The following is a 19,416-nucleotide window of genomic DNA, read 5'->3' on the forward strand; positions in this document are numbered from 1 at the left end:
TTGGAAGTGCAGGTTTTTTATCTCTATGGTTATCAGGTGTTTGTACCTTCCCCTTGACTGCGGAACATGATTTATGGATTTATGATTAATTAATCCGCTGATTAGCGTGAAAATCCGTCATTAAGTGCAGGAGAGAGCCGCGAAAGACCATGTTGTTTTGCACCAGCGAGGGTAGGAGAGAATAACAGCACCGGTGTGCAGTTTATTTATATCAAACCTCTCAAAGGACTCGAAATCTTTATCAGCAGCAAAAAAAAACTAAATTGTCGTCCTCTGAGATTTCTCATCATGCAGCCGAGACAGACAAATTCAGGGCTGATGTTTAAACCACAGCACACACACACACACACAGACACACACAGAGAGAGAGGGTGGTTAGTGGAGATGCTCAGAGGAGGAATGCACAGCTTACCGTCAGCTAACAACCGGGCTGTGGAGGAGAAGAGAGGGGGAAGAGGAGGAGTAAGACATGAAAAAAAGAAAACGGATGAGCAGTGGAAATGGAAGAAACATGCATATGGACAGAAAACGAGAGAAATGTGATGGCCTCAGAGAACGGCTGGTATTGACCCTGAGGTGTGATATATACAGCACTGATTATTCACTTGGCTGAGGTAGTGGAGGGAATATTTTGTAGTTCTTTATGGGTGCGAGGGCGCGATCGAGGTTCATTAAGGGAAAAAATGTCTGATAGAAATCAACAAAATGGCAGCATATTTTGTGTCATGATCTCCAGCTATGAGCATTAACTCAAAACTTTATTATCTCCAGCTGCAGTGAGACGACACCTTTATTAACTGCCATTAAACAAGTTCAGAATAAAACAGTGTTGGGCCAATATATGCATTTACCAGAACTTAGCCTTTTAAAGGTCTAAAGAGTGCAGGATGTAGTTGCAACTAGTGGTGAGGTTGCAGAACTGAAACCTCTCCTGTGTGTAGGGGAACTATGGTGGCCAAAACTAAAACGCAATTGGCTGTATCTAGAGCCAGTGTTTGATTTGTCTGTTCTGGGCTACTGTAGATTCCATTCCTAGTTTCGGGTGATTATAAACTGATAGAAACATAGTTATGATATACCATTTTGCCAATATACGACCCTAAATCCTACACACCATTAATAACAACACTGACAACTTTAAAAGCGCACTTTGTAGAGAGCAGATCTCTGACCAAGTGGTCGCCCACGCTGATCACAGCCTTTCTAGATAGTTCTTGTAATTCCAGCAGAGGTACTTCAGTAGCATCCCAGAAATACACGTCTCATCTACTTTTGCCGGAGCCACAGTGCATTGCACGGAGAAGACTCACTTTTTTATGCTAACATGCACTGTATGTTAAGTATAGACACAATATATGCAATATGTCATTTTCATGTATTTCTAATAACTGAAACACACCCACATACGTGACTTTGTCTGTAGGTTGCAGCTCAACAAAGTGGGGAATAACAACAATAAATCACTTAAAATGACAATGAAAGAAAACAAATAACTGATAAACTTATTTAAGAAGGGTAAAAGCACAAATATCAAGAAAAAATGATCAAATCAAAATGACACCAAACCATGGAAGTCATTTTTTGAGACATGGCAAAGGCCAAAAATTGTCCTGCAACAGACGGTAAGGCTTGTTGTTTTAAGCAAATTTGTTAAAAACCTGCTGCTCTATATATACTATATCGGTGGGTTAAGAGGAATGATGAGTCAGAAGTCAGAGACAGGCTAACAACAGGATAAAACAGGCTAGAAAAAAGGTTTTTCAACAACTGTGAATCACCATAACCATAAGCTGTCCTCAAGCATACAGATATAAATATGAACACACAATATTAGGCTGATTGGTTCTGTAGTTTGCAAGATTAGCTGCAAACAGACGGAAACACACATGCACACAAATAGATAGACACACACACACACAGACGTAACCAAATGCATGACCCCCTCAAGGTCTACACCTGACTAATAATAATATCAGACAGAATTATTAAATTATTACACTCTGGTGAAGTGGGCCGAAACAAATGTTTGGACTAACTCAAAGCCACTGCATCATAATATAATCATAGAGCTTGCATTTAAAAGTGTACTATACAGAACTGTTGGTTACTGTTTCCAAACACTCTCACCAGAGGAAATGAAAGTAAAAGCCAACCCCAGATTTACACTAATTTGGTGTTTGCATTTTTAGTGCTGTCTCTCTTGGATGTGTGCTGCTTATGGTCTCGCACCTGGTTGCTACCTTTTTAAAAAGGTTTGACATCACCTGAGCGCTGTGGGGGTACACACCCATAAGTGTCCTGAACACAGAAAATAAGAAACTGCAGGCAGAGTCTCTGCAGAGAAATACACCACCAAAGAGTGAAATTGGGTCTTAAGTGATGATTGAGAGGGATTACTTCTGTATGAGACTATACACTATACTATATTATTTATTTACATAATATTTCATTAAATAAATTAACAAAGTTATACAAAGTAAAAAAAAAAGTAGATGAATTACACAAACACATGCCTATATTATTATTTATATGCTCAATAGTCATGAAATATTCACAAAATTCAACAAAGAATCATTTAAAAGACAGGAGAGGAAGATTTATAGATATGAAGTTATATAATAAGGAAAAAATTACAGTGCCTGGTTTCTGTTTTAATAATATCAAATATTTTTAGAGTCTGCGTTAATTATAAGATGTGCTTGTCCTCCAGATTGCTGCTGTGTATAAAACAAATGTTAAATTGTGTCATCTTCATAATATAACAGTTGGTGGGATATGTATTATGTAAGAGTCAGTATTGCCACTGTCAATGTGGCGGAGGTGACGGTGACAAGATTTTATTTGACAGCTTCAGTTGGGAGGAGGAAGTATATATAAACAACAACAACAAATCCTGCTTCAACCCGCCATAAAAAGCTGCCAGCCTGCCTAAAAACATTGTTTTCATGCTGGAGAGTTTTAGTGTCTCATTGAGGCCTAAATGCTGTTCATTGCCTTTTCACCCCACATTTCTGAAAGAAATCAAATCAATATTTGTCAAGGTTCACAGGTTTAAAAACTTGTGAAAGGTGTGAAAATATGGCTTAAAAAAAGTGATGACAATCCAGGTTTCAAAGCTTTGAGTTTGGAATTTTGGCGACCGGCATCTTGGATTTTTGGAGCCATAAATGTCCATATTTGGACAAGAGGGTGGAGTAACTCTAACACTACCTTGGTTAGCACGGTGCATGTGCAGCTATGGTTAACTATGATAATGATAATACTACGTTTAGAAAAAAAAGGCTTAAAACCATTAAAAAGGATGTACTTTCCAGAAAACTGAATATCTGACTCCTTAAAGGGTCTTCAAGTACAACCAAATGCTGAACAAGACATTTTAGACAACCAAAATGTTACAATTAACAATTCATCATCTTCAGAGATTAGAGGCCTGTTCAGAGACATTGCATGTATTATTGGACTATAAAAATAACTTTTTCATTGGAGCAGTCAGATCTGGTATTCTGACGAGGGGCGAGGCTGCTACAACCAACCACAAACATCCACACAGTGTAAAATAATCAATGCTGATGATGCCTCGTGCAGATGTTCAGGACAATCTCGTCTCTTTCTCTGCATTTTGATTCTTTGTTTATCTGCATGCTGTAGTTGCACAGCAGATCAGTGACACAGCGCAACACGCTCAGATGCCCTCGGCAAAGTGTAAACCCGAACTAAACGACACGATTAAGAATAAAGACAGGCTCAAAAAGTCATCCAGCGAGGCAGATAATTACATGACAGGATACGCCATAAGTGGATGATGAGAGAGGAGAAAGCCTTCCCGTGCTTTTCGGCCCCCAGAGACTCACATCAACATCTCCTCCTTTTGACGTCTTCATCTGAATTTCTCCTTAAATTCGTGAAACAAGGACAAAACATTCACGCTCCTAAAGGGACGAAGGACAAAACAAAGCATCTTCAATGAACAGTCCAGCTCCTTCTGAAACCTCTTTCAACCGAGACATGATACTAATTAACCTGTTTGTGTTCAGAGGCAGCTTATCAACTCCCTAAATCAAATACAGTCCACAGTTAATCATCATTAGGAGCTAAGTGCATTAATTGCTGTGGGCAACTTGCTTCATTATCATTAGTACTAGCCGAGGCGTGCTGATCTGAAGCCAAGTGTGGTGTGAAACCAGCTGTGGTGAATCTGAGTGTCCGTACCCCAGCCAGTAATAACAGGGTGTCGTTTATAGTAAAGGCCAGTAAGGGAACACACACATTCAGATGTATATAGATGCACACCACACAAACAAGAACACATGAAGGCAAACCACACAAACAGCTACAAAAATATACAGGGACAAAAGCACAAATTCATCCAAATACACAAACTAAAAAGCACAAAAAACTCTGCACATAAAATGCTGGAACCAAGGGTTTCCACATTCAGGGAGACATGTATCAAACAGGGGATTTGGGGTCCTACATCAAAAAATATTGAGTTGAATTTTATGCACCAATTTGTGCACCATGATATGCAGTATTTATCTAAAATTTTGTCAAAATAAAAGTCATCTTTCATGTTTTTATGATTTTTTTTGGGGGGTGCACAAGAGACATGATATGTCCTGATACTGACGCAAAATGGATTTTAATCTGGACTTTAAAGCCCAGTGTTTTAAAAATTGCTTTGTTGTATGGCCAAGGCGGCGTTATGTATTGTAGTTTTGCAAAAGTTAAACCAGGTTTAACTAACTAAAGCCTACATTGTATTGTATTTATTTTATTTTATAATTTGATTTAGTTTGGTTTAGTTTTTTGCCAGACCCCTCCATGCTGGCACCCCTGTAGCATCAAACCAGTTGTGTAGTGGGATGAGCTATTTTGGTCATTTATAATAAAAAAAAATCCATAAAGTGACTCATAGCGGGAGCACTTCAACAGCTTAGATTAACAGAAAATTCTCCCAGCTGACTCATCAGTACAACAGTGAGAAAATCTCTGTTTTATTTGGGGTTTTCTTTTGACAAACAAGTCAATGGTACAAGCCTTTACACAAAAAACTTTTTGGAACAGGTTAACTACAACTCCCAGGATGCATTTTTAGCAAGAAACATCATATTAAGATCAATATGTCCAATTCTGTTATTGCGCTAGAGCTTAAGCTAAAATTCAATAACAAGCTGTTACAGATTGCTCTGATTCATGCCTCTGACAAGCTTTTTTAATCATGGCAACTGTAGCTGAGGTTCATGGGTATTGTAGTATTTTCAGCCATCTGCCATGCCAAACTGACGAACAAAACATGATTTCTCAGAAAAGAAAAAACAAACTGAAAAAATTTAAACTGGTGGTCATAACATAAACTTAAAATGATCTTTACATCACAAGAGAGAACCCCTTGTTTCTATATTAAGTGACATTAAGGATTAAGTTTTAAAAAACAATTTAAGGGGTGCCTATCTCACCTTGTAGAGCGTGTGCCTCTTGTAGCCTACTGTGTCCCTACTGATTTCAGCTCAGGGCCCTTTGCTGTTGTACCCTCTACCCCTCTCAACTTTTCCATCACTGTTTGCCTTTATGCTTAAATAAAGCCAAAAAAGCCAAAGAAAAACACAAAAATATAAAATACAGTATTCAGTGCTGTTGTCTGTGTGAATGTGTCCTTACAAGCCAAGAAACATAGCAGCCTGCCAACAAAATATTACCAGGAAGCAAACATACTGCATATGTTTGTTTACCCTCGATGAGACTGAATGTAGGATGTAAACATAACTCTGTGAGCTGCACAGGACATGTTTAAGTTAAAGCCCGTTGTCACTCTGAACTCGTCAAATATGTCCGCTCTGTCAGTGCTTTTGGCGTCACGCTCGTATGCCAAAAGCAACCTTTCACATCCAAAAGCAACCTTTCACATCCAATTGGAGCAAAGCAGGGCGGCGTCAGATGAGAAGGCGTGTTGATGTGTCTTTGTTTTCAACACCTTACCATGTGCCTTTTTTGTCTAATTTTTGCCTAATCCTAACCATCGTGACGGACGTGTTGGTTGCCATGCACTGTTGTGTAAATATAAGGACCAAGCAGTGTCATCCCACCATGTCCATTTGTTGACATTACGGTAACGGCATTCCGGAACGTAAACAGCTGACACCGAAGAATACCAAAAAACGTCCTAAGCAGACGCAGAAACTCATTGACAGAGCGGCACCATTTAACGAGTTGGGATAAGAACATGTTGGTAATTTTCAGCCTGATTCAAATGAACAATTGATTTATCAACTATTTATTTTAGCACCACATGGAAGCAACAAACTTGCAAATACACACAGATGCAAACCTGCAAAGACGTTAGGACTTGCACAAACACACAAACAACACATAAGATGCTCATAAAGGAACACACACACGCAAACAAAGAGGTGTTTGAAAAGCAGACTCGTAGTACCGAGATTACGCTCACAATCCAGAAGGTTGTCATTCTGCCAGCAGTACAACGGCGATAGGGAAGATTAACCAAAGGGATGTAATTGGAGGGGTGGAAGATTGTGTGTGTGTTTGTGTTTGTGTGTGCGTGCATGTGGAGGGGTAGGGTGTGGTGTCTGTGTTTAACCGTTGTCATCATCAGCGTGTTCTCCTGCGCGCTCGGCCGAATCAGATCTGTCTCGTCACAAAAGAGTGAGTCCTTCTGCTCTCACACACACTCACAGAGAGCCGGGCCATGAGTCACAGCGTCAATACAGACGCTAATGTACGCCTTCTCTCTGCACAGCTCATTAAGACAGAATTATCATTCGACTTATCAGGGCTATTCTGGTTCGCTGAGGCCGAGGCCTGAGGGTGGAGCTGCTCGGAGCTGCATGTGTGGACGGGTGGAGGGAGGAAACAAAGACAGGAGAAGGGAGGAATCTGGTGAATGCAAGAAGGATGGAACAGGGAGATGGCTGAAAGGATTTATGGAGTGATAGAGGACTAACAATAAATAATAATGATAATAATAAACTTTATGTAGAGAGTACTTTTCATAATGCAGCTCAAAGTGCTTCACAATAAAAAAGCAACAGCAAAAGAAAAAAAGACCAGATTAGACCAGATTAGACAATCAAGAGAAAGGGAGTGATAAACAAGAAAAAAGTAAAAGCAAAAACTACAGAGACCACTAAGAATAGCATGTTTGAATGTTTAAAAATGTTCACAGAGCTCGCTTCTTATAATGACTATCCAGGATTATTGAGCTTTGACCCGTAGTTTCGTAGCTTTAGCTGGGCTGATTTTAGCGTAGCTTAGCACAAAGACTGGAATCAAAGGGAAACTGTTAGCCTAGCTCCATCACACAATATAAATTTTAAGAGTTTTTATCCACAATGATCTTAAAAAACAAACTCTGATCTCTTGCTGGGGCTGCCATACTAACAATAAAAATAACATTTATACTACTACTTCTACTACTAATAATAACAATAATAATAACTTTATTTATATAACACATTTAAAAAACAAAACTAAAAGCATGGATACGTTTTTATTGTCTTTGTAGGACAGGAACGACTGCACCTTTACAATGTTTCTTAAATGAAAGAAAAAAAAATGAATAGGAGTAAGTCCTGGTGGAGAGGTTGGAGGAGAAAGGAGATTAGGAAAAGAGGAGGAGGATGGCAAAAGGATTGGGGGGGATGAATAAGTGGAGGAAGCAGGAGGATGGGATTTTGAAGGGTGGATGGATGGTTGGAGAGATGGTTGTAAGAGGTGCAGAAGATTTGAAAATCTGGTGAATGGAGGAAAGGCGGATGGATAAAATGTTGCCTGGATTTATGGAGGGATAGAGAAATGGAGGAATGGACTGATGGTGGGATTGTCAAGAGCGAGAAGAAGTTATGGAGGAGGCAAGAATGGAAAATCAAAGACGGGGGATGGAGGGTGGAGCGATGATAAATAGATACATGGAGGAATAGAAGAGGTGCAACATGGATAGATGATTGATTGAAGGATGAAAGGATGCAGGGATTGGTGGAGGTAGGATGAATGGCATGGAGGAATAATGAGATGGAGAGAAGAAGTGAGTTTGAGTTATGGAGGAAAAAGGTGCACACCTATGGCAGCGGACAAAGCAACAGCTCTGCAATAAACCCTTTAAAACCTAGTTCGAAATCAACTGTCATGTGCTGCATTCAAAACAGACCCCCAGGCACAGGCCCAGGGGTCCAAAATGTCGCTGACCTTCATCTGCAAAATGTCACTCAAATTAATGTAACATGCATCGACCAGAAAAGACTCAAAATGACATGAAAAATACCCCTTTTCAACTAAATTTTGGGTGTGCACACAGGTTTTTTAAACTCTATATCCACACACTATCTATACTCTAAAAATTCTCTAAAGGCAGCTGATAGACTTCCATTGCCAATAGAGCAGAACTGTGTACATGACAGGCCGGAGAACAGCTTATAACAGTAGAAAGCAGCTTGGTGCCCAGTGAAAATGTTAAGATGGTAAATACTTTTTTATATCTGTTACTTATTCAGTCTCACTAAATTTCTGTGCCAACTATTCATGATCAAAGTTTGGACGTGGGAGTGAATGCCAAATGTAACCTTTCCCATCACATGAAAAAGCCAAATGTTAGCGTGTATTAGTGTTTTTTTTTCAGTGTGAACGGGGCTAAATACATGCAAAATACCAACAAAAAAGAGGCAAAACCACATAGTCTATATGTCTTGCTCCTATGTAAACAAGGTGGTGAGCTTTTTGCATAACTGCACCCATAGTCTCATAATTAACCCATGCTTACTACTATAACTATAGCTAACTATGCAACAACATAGTTTTGTGCCACTTCACACTTTAAGCTCTTACAAATACAAAAGTCAAATACAGGGTCAAGAGATGTGACCAGAAACTGAGCAAATGCTGCAGAACAGGCAGAAAGACCCTCGTCTTTCCTCGCCCCACCCCCGGTGCATTGCATGTTATGGTTGAACCAGACAGTGAGAGTGAGAGTGAGGGGGGGAAGCGCTCAGAGAAGACTGCTGTAGGCAATCAGAGCAGAGAAGAAATTAGCGGAAAAATTATCAAGCAATGTATGGAGCAGGTTTCAGATGATGGAGGGTAAGTAGGTCATCACAGTAAACCCACTACAATAAACTCAGAGGAATAGAAGAACTGACATACACAGGGATCAGTGGATGGATGGAAAAGGTGCAGAACGAGGGAGACGATGGTAGAAAAGAAGAATAAAATGGAATTAAAATGGATTTAAAGGAGTACTTCATCCACAAAATTATCGTTTATATTTCAATTACTCAACTCATTCAATGCTGAATTGTTCAAGAAAGCTTTGTTTTCTCCTCCATGCCTTTGGCGAACAAAGAATGCAAAAATGGAGAAAATTCTGGTTGAACTGAACTGTGTTCAACAAAACTATATCAAAACATCCATTAACAAACTCTTACACAACTCGTGCACTGTAATCCTCTCATTTATCCAGTAATATGCTCAGAACCTCCCAAACATTGCATTTTCCCTATTACCTTTTCATATAAAACCATTCTGTAATAGTAGTTTTCAAGCATGAACAAGTTGCCTGAAACGCCCAAGTAGAATTCAAACGCACATGCTTGCCCATGCACGCCACTCATATGAAGAAGACTTTAAAACAGCAAAGCTTCAGCAAACATGCATGCCTTCTGGAATTACTGAACATACGACTGGATAAATAAGACTTTATTATACTGCATGTCCACTACCATGTTTTAAACAGTAGCCCAGAACTGACAAACCAAACACAATCTGCACAATCCGCTAGATGCCACCAAATCCACTTAAATCTTACACACTGAACCTTTAAGAGTGGATTGATCTATGGACAGATGACAATGGAGCCTGATGAAAAGCCAGCGTCTCTCTAAAGTGATTACAATTCATCCTGAGGGGGACGTGAACATCTGTACCAAATTTCATGGCAATCCATCGAAAAGTGGTTGTGACATTTCACTAAAAGCCAAAAAGGTCAACCTGTTAACGGTGCTGGAGAGAAAAAGTCAGGGAATCCCTTCAGTCTCCTGACGTACATGAAGGTCTGTGTGAAATTTCATGTCAATCCATCAAGAAGTCATTTAGACATTTCATCGGGAACAAAGTGGTGGACTGACAGACCAACACTACCATCCACTGAGCCAACAGCATGGCCTAAAGCAGCCAAATCTGGACCCCCAACAATTTTCTTATTCACAATAAAAATTAACTGATTCATACTGGAATTTTTTTATTTGTACTTTATAAGGTGCCAGAGTGCATAAAGCAGCATCAAAATAGAGCTTATTTATTAAAATAGTGCCAGTGGAGGAGTCCCTGAAGAGGTCCTATAGTTAAGCTTCTAATGCTTCTAATAATCTAAGTCCTTAAAATGAATAAATGATCTAAAATCCTAAAAACGTCCTAAAATCCAATAGTGACCTAAAATCATACAAATGTATTGAAATCCTTGATATGTCTTAGAATTGTCTATATACATCATCCTATAAATATCCTAAAGTCCTCGAAATGTCCTAAATTCCGAGAAATGTCCTAAATTCAGAAAAATGTCCTAAAATCCTATAAATGCTCTAAATCAGAGAAACGTCCTGTAATCTGAGAAATGTCACAAATTCAGAAAATGTCCTATAATCTGAGAAACATCCTTAAATCCTAGAAAATTTCCTAAAATCCTAGAAATGTCCTTAAGTCAGATAAAGATCCTAGAAATGTCCTAAGAAATAGAAATGTCCTAAAATGCTAGAAATGCTCTATAAATCCAAGTAACCTTTATTGGGCCGCTGGTACTGGCCCCTTTGCAAAAGTGGCCCTAAGCAAAGGACGCTGATTGTCCCCGGCAAAATGGAGTTATTGAATGGATGTGTGGAGAGATGAAGACAGGACTGATGTTTCTTTGTTTTATGCAACTATCCAATCATGGAGCTTCACTACAAAGACATAAAGTACTGTACTGAAGATGAGTCATCACTCTTCATAAGGCGCACACACACACAAAAATACATGCATGAGGATATTTATACCCTCACTGTACATCCACCTACAGACATATTGGCACACAGACTGTGAGTGAAAAACACGCTGCAGACAATCAGAGTGTTTCCTGCAGCTCAGAGTGATGTGTTAAATAATAACGGCTCAGGATTGCAGCTGAGCGGCCGCGTCGCTCGTCTGCACCGCTACTCAACTCGCACCAAACACACACTGTCGGAGACAAACGAGATGACAAAGACGGATGCTTCTGCTGCCTTTATTATCTTTCAATATGCAGGCTGTGTAACGCGTCCATCATCTTGTTACGCTGTATCCATGTTCCTGACGGCATGGAATCAGAAGGAGTCAAAACTCTGAGTACACGCCATACTTCATCCTCTGAGGCAGCGCTGCCAGACTGAATGAACTGATAATTTAACTGAATGCTGGATGATTTCACTCGAGCATCCTGATGGAGGTCTTTCACGGATGAAAAGTCATGTTTTTAATCTTGCCGAGCTAATTAAAGCTGCTCGTGTAGCATTTTGACATCAATAAATCTTTAACACATTCATTTTGAGATATTAGGGTGATTACTGTAAACAAATACAATCATTGCCAAGAAAATTGGCAGCTTCTAACAGTCACAACACTATTTTTATGTTGTGAGCCAGTGAGTTGAGCTCAAGCTGGGCTCAGTCAGCGGATGAAAACAAAACTGAGACTGACGTACTGCAACAATTTGCTGCAATGTTGACAATGTTTTGTGATGACATAAAACAAAAGCAGAAGACCAAACGAGAAAACCGAATGAGAAAATGGTCAACAAGGGTTGTCTATTCTTGAGCGAGAACGGCTGTGAGATTTTAACTGCCAGTTTGAATATTTTCCAACAACTGTATGCTAGCAAACATCAACCTTATGGGTTAGAACTTTTACTGTTGCTTGGCAACATTGTTGGTTACTCCTGACATAACCATATCTGTAATCATCCAGATTTTAAATCCTAAATTGATTTTATCTTTGAAGATGTAATTTGTATTTATGATGATACAAGTAACAAATATTTGACCTTTGATTTTGTTACCGTTGGAAGAAGCCAAGGTTGCTGTTTTCCCCTATTTCCAGTATTTATACTAAGCTAAGCTAATAATAATAATAATAATAATAATAATAATATTGCTATGACAACGGCAGCGCATGTAGATGCAGCAGCCTACAGCTCCAGCAGCCTGTAACTCCTCAAATCCTTGCTACTTTTTCGCTATATTTTGCTATATTATTCTACTTTTTTCGACACCATGGCCCCTTCTGCTAAAGCATGTCTTTTCTACGATAGAAAAGCAGTTATCAACATCGGGAAAAGTTGTGTAGGGTTTGGACTGAATGCTGAAATGCTAAAAGAAAGTAATTCAGTGTATTTCCCAAAATACCAAACTATTCCTTTAAGGAGGACACATGAAAACAAAACAGAAATCACTTGACTATTAGATTCCATATTTGTTTTAATCTGTATCTGTGATGACGGCTGTTTGAGAAAGCCCACAAACCGCAGACAGCCTGCCTCTGGATGCGCTAGAGAAGCTCCTAATCGGCCCATATGCTGCTTTCCACATGGGACAGTTTCTCAAATTAACAAGAGTCTTGTTCCTCTTGCTATTTCTGCCTGAATCTCTAGTGGTTGTCCCTCCGCGGCCTTTTGTTTCACTCTGAATCTCTGCCTTCATCCTTTCCCAGCCTCTCTCTCATTTCTTTATCTTTAATTCCCCGCCTCTGTACCCGACTGTCTCTCACACGTCTTTCTACTTCTCCACGCGTTCCTCTACTTTCTGTTGTTTCCTGTTTCATTCCCACCTGCATGTCTCTACTTGTTTGCTGTCATCTCTTTGCTGTCAACGATTAATGATGACAATGAAGAGAGAACTAACTCTGGAGATTATCGACCAAATTTAGTGTTTTTTCCTCTTTGAACTGAAAAGTTTGGGGGCCCACCGGCCCTATACAACTTTTTAAGGTAAATGAGCCAACAAACTTTTTAGATTACTGTGTTTAAAGAATAAATTTATCCTAGCATATGTTAAACATCACAGTATTAAACATCACCTGAAAGTTCCTGTAAACATCTGTTTTAAAGCAATTTTTTGTATTTAGGTAACCAAAACAATTACTTCCAACACACTTGAGAAGAATGTTCTGGCTCTTCACTAAAACAAAAGCTGCAACTATAAATCATTTTTGATTATCAATAAATCTTCTGTTTGTTTTCTTGATGAGTCAATTAGTTGTTTGGTTTACAAAATGTAAGAAAATAGCAAAATAATGCCAAAAAAAAAACAAGATTATGCTTTCAAATCATGGACGGATTACTGAAAGGGTTTACCAGGAGCAAGTCCAGGGGCCCAAAATATCAGGGGGGCCTCGTGGTCATCGCCACAAAATGTCGCCGCAAAATGTCTCTCAATTAACGCATAACAACCAAGAAGAGATTCAAAATGTCCATAAAGACACACAAAATGACCAAAAAGAGGAGCAAATTAACTGCAAAAAAACTACAAAAAATAACTAGAAAAAGGGTAAAACAAACACAAAGACACAAATGACCAACCATAAATGGCGCAAAACTACCACAAAAAAACACAAAATGACCCCAAAAGAGACAAAAATGACCTCAAAGAGATGCAAAGGAACTGCAAAGAGAGATGAAAACACAACAAATGGGCCAAAGGATCCACAAGGAGGCTAAAAAAAATCCAAATTGAACCCAAATTTTGTCAGAGACACAAAATAAAAAGGGGCAAAACTACTAGAAAAAGATAAAAAAATGACTCCAAAAAGATGCAAACGAACTGCAAAAGACACAAAATAACTAGAGACAAAACTTTCACACACACAACACAACAACCAAAACAAGACAAAATGATATTAAAAACAACAAAAAAATGAGAGACCAAATGTATTTCTTCAACTTGATTTGTTTTCTTGTTTGCATAATTCAACCTGACATTTTAAGGAAAGATGAATGAGCTGAATATTTTGCCATGTAGGAAAAAACAGTTGTGGTAAATATCACAACAGCACACATTTCTCGACCTCCAGACCTCCACCTTGTCTCATTTTTTGAATCTCTTTCTGTCTGTCTTTACTCCTGACTTCTCTCTGCATCTATGTCCGTCTCTCTCCTCCTCTCCCTGGTTTGTCCGGTCCAGATGTCACGCTGTGCTGTGCGGATCAAGTGGAGACGAGCTCCCTCTACTTGTTAACAGTCTGTTTATTCTGCAGCCATATCAGCCTCACTGCCGTGTCAGCAGCAGGCAATTACAGAGCAGATTACCAACCCTGATAATGTCATCAGACTGGGCCTTACACACTAACACACACACTGTGAACACACACAAACAAATAAAGACACAGTTCACAAGTTCACTGCTTACTCACCAACATGTGCAGTATATTTGCACAATTACTCACACACATATACACCATTAACAGCAGTGGAAAGACACCAAGAACTTCAGTACTGCTGCATTTACTTTAGGACTTTACGTTCAAGAGCAGCTTATTAAATATGAATCAATATTCAAGATTAATATCTTAATTTTAGATTTCCCCTTAAATTGACTACAGACTGACTTCCATTAGAACCTTGTTTATGTAAATGTGGATTTTCTCATTCAGGAATTTGGTTTGGTGTACTGGTGCATAATAATAAACACAGTAAGAAAAAAATCAAAGCAAGTATTGCAAAGGACAATAAAAAAAGACAAGAAATGTAAACACAGAATAGGAGAAAATACACTAAAAATAATAAAAAATACTATTAAAATATGTAAAATATATCTGTTTTAAAATGAAAGATCTGGACAGTTTTGGAAATACTAGTTTTGTGCAGGAATGTGCACAATATTGCACAGGGGGTGTGCAAAAGTTCCAAGTATGAAGCATAAATAATGTACAGAAACATGCTTCATACGTATAACACAGACATTTATAAAATGGTGCAACAATGAGTTAACTTTGGCTTTGGGATGGGATGGTGGATGGTGTGTCACCTAGGCGAGAAGCCTGCCATCAAAAACAGTTGTTTTTGAAAGAGTCATTGTTGCATTTCTAGCAGCTTTTAGGCTCCAAACGTAAGTATTTTTTAGTGAAAAGTTGCTTTGATGCCACGAAAAGCAATTGTTTTTTACTGAGACATCACTGCTTTGTCAGCAGGGATTTTGCCCACAGAATCGAGTATCTTAAGTGAAAACATGATCTTTTCCTTTCTATTGCCATGTGGTTTTTGTGCCTAAACCTGACCACACATTAACCACCGCCTTGTTAAAATGTAAAGAAATGTCGAGTTTCAACATATCTGCTATATAATAATCTACATCGTATTTTTTTTAAGGAATGTATAATGCCATTTTTTTTCTTTCTGGTGACTGGGTTGCTAAACCTAATTTCACCCCAAAGTTCTTACTTTAAATCAGCCTCCTGCTCACTAGTAAAAACATCCTTATTGTATAGCATATTTTTTTGTGACATTTTGTTATTATTAATACTATTTGTTATTTACGAGGGCATTTGACAAGAACGATGTATAACAAACATACATTTCAACACCTGAAATCTGATGCATAACACAGAGATGTAGCCAAAAGCTCATTTGCATCCCTAGTTGTTGTGCACGTGAACAACAAAACAGACAACATGTGTTACACTGAAAATTTATAAAATTATGTTCATTGCAAACATGGTCGCATTGGGATCACTCTGCAGAATTGTATGATAAGACAACTATGATGCATATAATAACAAAAGAGAAAGAATAAAAATATGTGGAAGTTTTGATTTGGGGTCAAAGGGAGTTAATTTTTTATGGCTTTAATAGAAAAGCCTGACTGTGTAAATGTTGTGGATTTGAGAGGACTGTTATATAGGTTTTCTAGTATATTTTCATATATTTGGACATGCACACACAGAGACACTCATGGAAACAGACCAGCAGGGAGGTTCTCTCTTTAGAGACACTGTCCACCAGGGACTGATGCGTCTCCCCGGTTACTCGGTGTGATGTATTGTGGCCGCTGTGCTGACATCATTGATGTAACCCTGAGCACTGATTAACAGCCCTGCTCAGCCGAGGGCACGCAGACGGAGCCACGGCCGCCTCAGAGACGTCTCATCGGCTTTCTCTCACAGGCAAAGCCCCAAGGATCCTCCTGAAGCCCTCAATATCCACTTATCATATGCAACATTAATAACTTCAATATTATTATCCATTTTCCACAGAGGGCTGCAGAGGAAGTTACTTTTTTGTTAATACTTTCATGTCGTACCCTCTGGGTACGAGACAGCCTGTGTATGAATATTTTATTGTGTGTATTTAAAGAATTTTGTTCCCTAAATGGGACATCCTCCAGAATGGCTGTTCCAACACAATTAAAACAAATGATTAAGCAATGTAAGTCTTTTGTTGACACAATAATAACCACTTTCAAGCCTTAACCAGCTCCTGTTTATTCTAGAAATATGAAACGATGACCTTCATATGACTGTTTTCTAAAAAAGAATAAACACACAGGGAATTAACTCATTCATTCACCTTTTTGCACAGTTACTGCTGTCATATGAACGGATTATGACACAAAAAGCCGTCGGCACAGACATGTAACAGCCTCCCAGCCCTCCAACATATGAGAAAAAGACACCAACGATTTTTACTTCCTGACACATCAAATCCACACTGACACTCCTCTGCACAGATATTATACACAATATTAAAGGAAACCCAGACACACCAAACCGTCACCAAAGAATTGGTGGCGACAAAGGCTGACTGTTACATGGAGGCCCCAAGCTACATAACAGTTAACCCCTTCTGAGCCAGCTAGCAGCTTTGGATCCTCAGGTGGGGCCCTTCTGGCTGTTCCAAAGTCGAGGCTTAAATCTAAATGACCGTGCCTTTTCCATCAGGGCCCCTTGGCTTTCCTGCGTGAAGAGATAAGGACTGTAGAATCAGTGACTTCTTTTAAATCACTTCTTAAGGCCTATTTTTATAGACTTACTTTATGTAATGTCATCTTTTTATTTATTTAGCATTTTTAATTTATGTTTTATTTTCTTTTTATTTGTGTTTTTATTGCTTTTATTGCTTCTGTTGTTTTTGGTCTATTTCTTTGTATTATTTTATATTGACTTTTTGCATCCTGCATCTTGCATTATTCCTCCTCTTGTTTTAATTTTATTCTATCTCTACCCTAATTTTTGTTCAATACGGCTGTTGGGCTTTCCGTTGTTGTATCGTCATCTATATATCCCATTTCTGCAAAGCACTCTGAAAGCTCTGTTTTTAAAGGTAAAAATAAAGTTGTTATTATTATTATTATTATTATTATTAGCAGTTCCTCCTTGAACAGGCAGTGTGAAAGGGGCTTTAGACAGAAAATCATCACATTCACACATCTGATGTGACTGCTGAGCCACCCAGAAACAAACTATTCTGGTCAAAATAAATCAGATCATCACTGGGAGCTTTCCAGCTTGAAAGAGACAGACTCTCCCTGCTGTAAGAAAGATGCAAAGCACCTGACTTGCCCCTCTTTAGAGCGCGAGGTGTGAAACGAAGTTGTTCTCGGGGGGTTTGAGAAGGTCATTACTGACATCGACATTAATGAGATCCCACGTAGAAGGTGAGTGCCCCTGCTGGCCCTCACCTGAGCGTTAAGACAGGCCTGACACTGTGGTGTGCCACCGGCATGGCAGGTAGCAGTGCGGCTCATCCATATCTCTGTGCTGAGAAGCAGCCCCCACACACCTCTCAGGAACAATTACTGCTCTTCCAGCTCCTCATCACAGATGGTGAGGGCTTTCAGAGCGACTCCCCTCTTCTCCTCTATCTGCGGCTCATTGTCTCTTTGGTTGACTGTGTCTGTCTCCCTCCACCTCTCTGTCTTTTTTTTACGCTCAGACTATTTCTGTCGCTCCCTCTGTGTCTGCAGCCATCCTCCTCCTTTCCCCACTTCCCCTCTCTGCCTCTCCCAAATTCAACAGTTCAATTTAAATCCATTACACCTAAGCCCCTGACAGAGTGTGGCATCCATGGTAACCGTTACTAGACAACAATCTCGCTGTGACTCCACATCGAGGCCACTGGCGGAGGGGAGATGCACTGAGGCCTCGTGGGGCGCTGACGTAAACGCTTGTGTCATTTGCTAAGTGACGGGTCCTGTCCTTCAACTGCGACCCCAATCTGGGACAGAAAGAGATCGCAACATAAATCACATCAGGCCAACGGAATGAAACGTATTTGTTTAAGAGCAGCAGCATCGTGGTGATTTGGGGCAACAGGATGAATCTAATTTGATAACAATACGCCAACCTTCTATTGCCATTCCTTGTGCACGGCTGCCCCTGTAACCCTCCTATCAGCTGAAAACACGAGCCTGGTGCTGAGGAAATGTGGATAAGAATGCAGCAGCAGCAGCCCTACTCCATGTCTCCGTCCTTGAAGAAAGAGTAAAGACACAGTAAATCACCAACACGTCGCCTCACATCCTTCACTAACTACTGTACGACACCACAGCAATCACAGCAGAGAAAGTTAGCTGTGACCTCCACACTCAGGAGGCGGTGCCGTAAGTACACACCACAGCTCCTCCATTGTCTCCATTCACAGAAAGTTGGGCAAACAATGTACATAAAGATAAAGATGCACAGCGACGTTATAATCACAATCAGGGATAATTAAAGGGACCGTTCATGCAGTGCTTCCCACAATAACACTGCATCACTGAATTACCATTTAATTGCATGTTGATACAATCAATGCTGCTTTGACAGTTAGCTCAGCGCTAGCAAAGGGAAAAAAGCACCCAGTGTTTCTCCTCTGTAATGGAATGACACTGCAAAGCAAGACATCTGTGGTTTAAGATAAGTGACAACTATTCCTGCAAATTATTGCTTCCAAAGTAACACACATAGTATTGCTGCGGTTATAATCTACCTGAAAAAAACATGTTTTGCATGTTAATGTCATAATCCTTTCGATTTTTTGTTAAATGAAACCATTTTTGATACTATTTTTTGGCATTCTTTTGTGGACGAGTCATTCACTGTATATCCACTCTGTAAATACCTTACTACCTACTACCTACTATATATAGGTCAAGTTCAAGGTCAAATTTATTTACATCGCACATTTAAAAACAACCAAGGTTGACCAAAGTGCTGTACAAAAGTACTGGACAAAATAATAGTCAATAAAAATACATGAAATGCAGTATAAAATGCACATGTAAATGTGCATTTTATACAAATATGAGGGATGAACGTCTCAAAATAAGTCAAAGGCCAACAAAAAGAAGTGGGTCTTGCGCAATGACTTAAAATTCTCCAGAGTCTGGGCTAAGTTGTTCCACAGTTTTGGAGCTGCCATCACAAAAGCTC

The 19,416-nt window shown here is 39.4% G+C and overlaps 1 protein-coding gene across 3 annotated transcripts in view; it reads right to left on the reverse strand.

Moving 5' to 3' along the window:
- The window catches only part of slc8a3 (solute carrier family 8 member 3), a 161,857-nt gene that overhangs the window by 9,469 nt on the left and 132,972 nt on the right, over window positions 1-19,416 (reverse strand). For 2 of the 3 annotated variants that reach the window (XM_042500096.2, XM_042500095.2), the window contains exon 4: window positions 413-430. The exons of the other annotated variant lie outside the window; for it this stretch is intronic. In XM_042500096.2, coding sequence (XP_042356030.1) covers window positions 413-430 — 18 coding nt within the window. The remainder of the gene's footprint in view (window positions 1-412; window positions 431-19,416) is intronic. 3 annotated transcript variants of the gene reach the window in all.

The sequence above is a fragment of the Plectropomus leopardus genome, chromosome 14, assembly GCF_026936395.1.
Source record: "Plectropomus leopardus strain MGB_pleo_1.0 chromosome 14, ASM2693639v1, whole genome shotgun sequence".
Lineage (NCBI taxonomy): Eukaryota > Metazoa > Chordata > Actinopteri > Perciformes > Serranidae > Plectropomus > Plectropomus leopardus.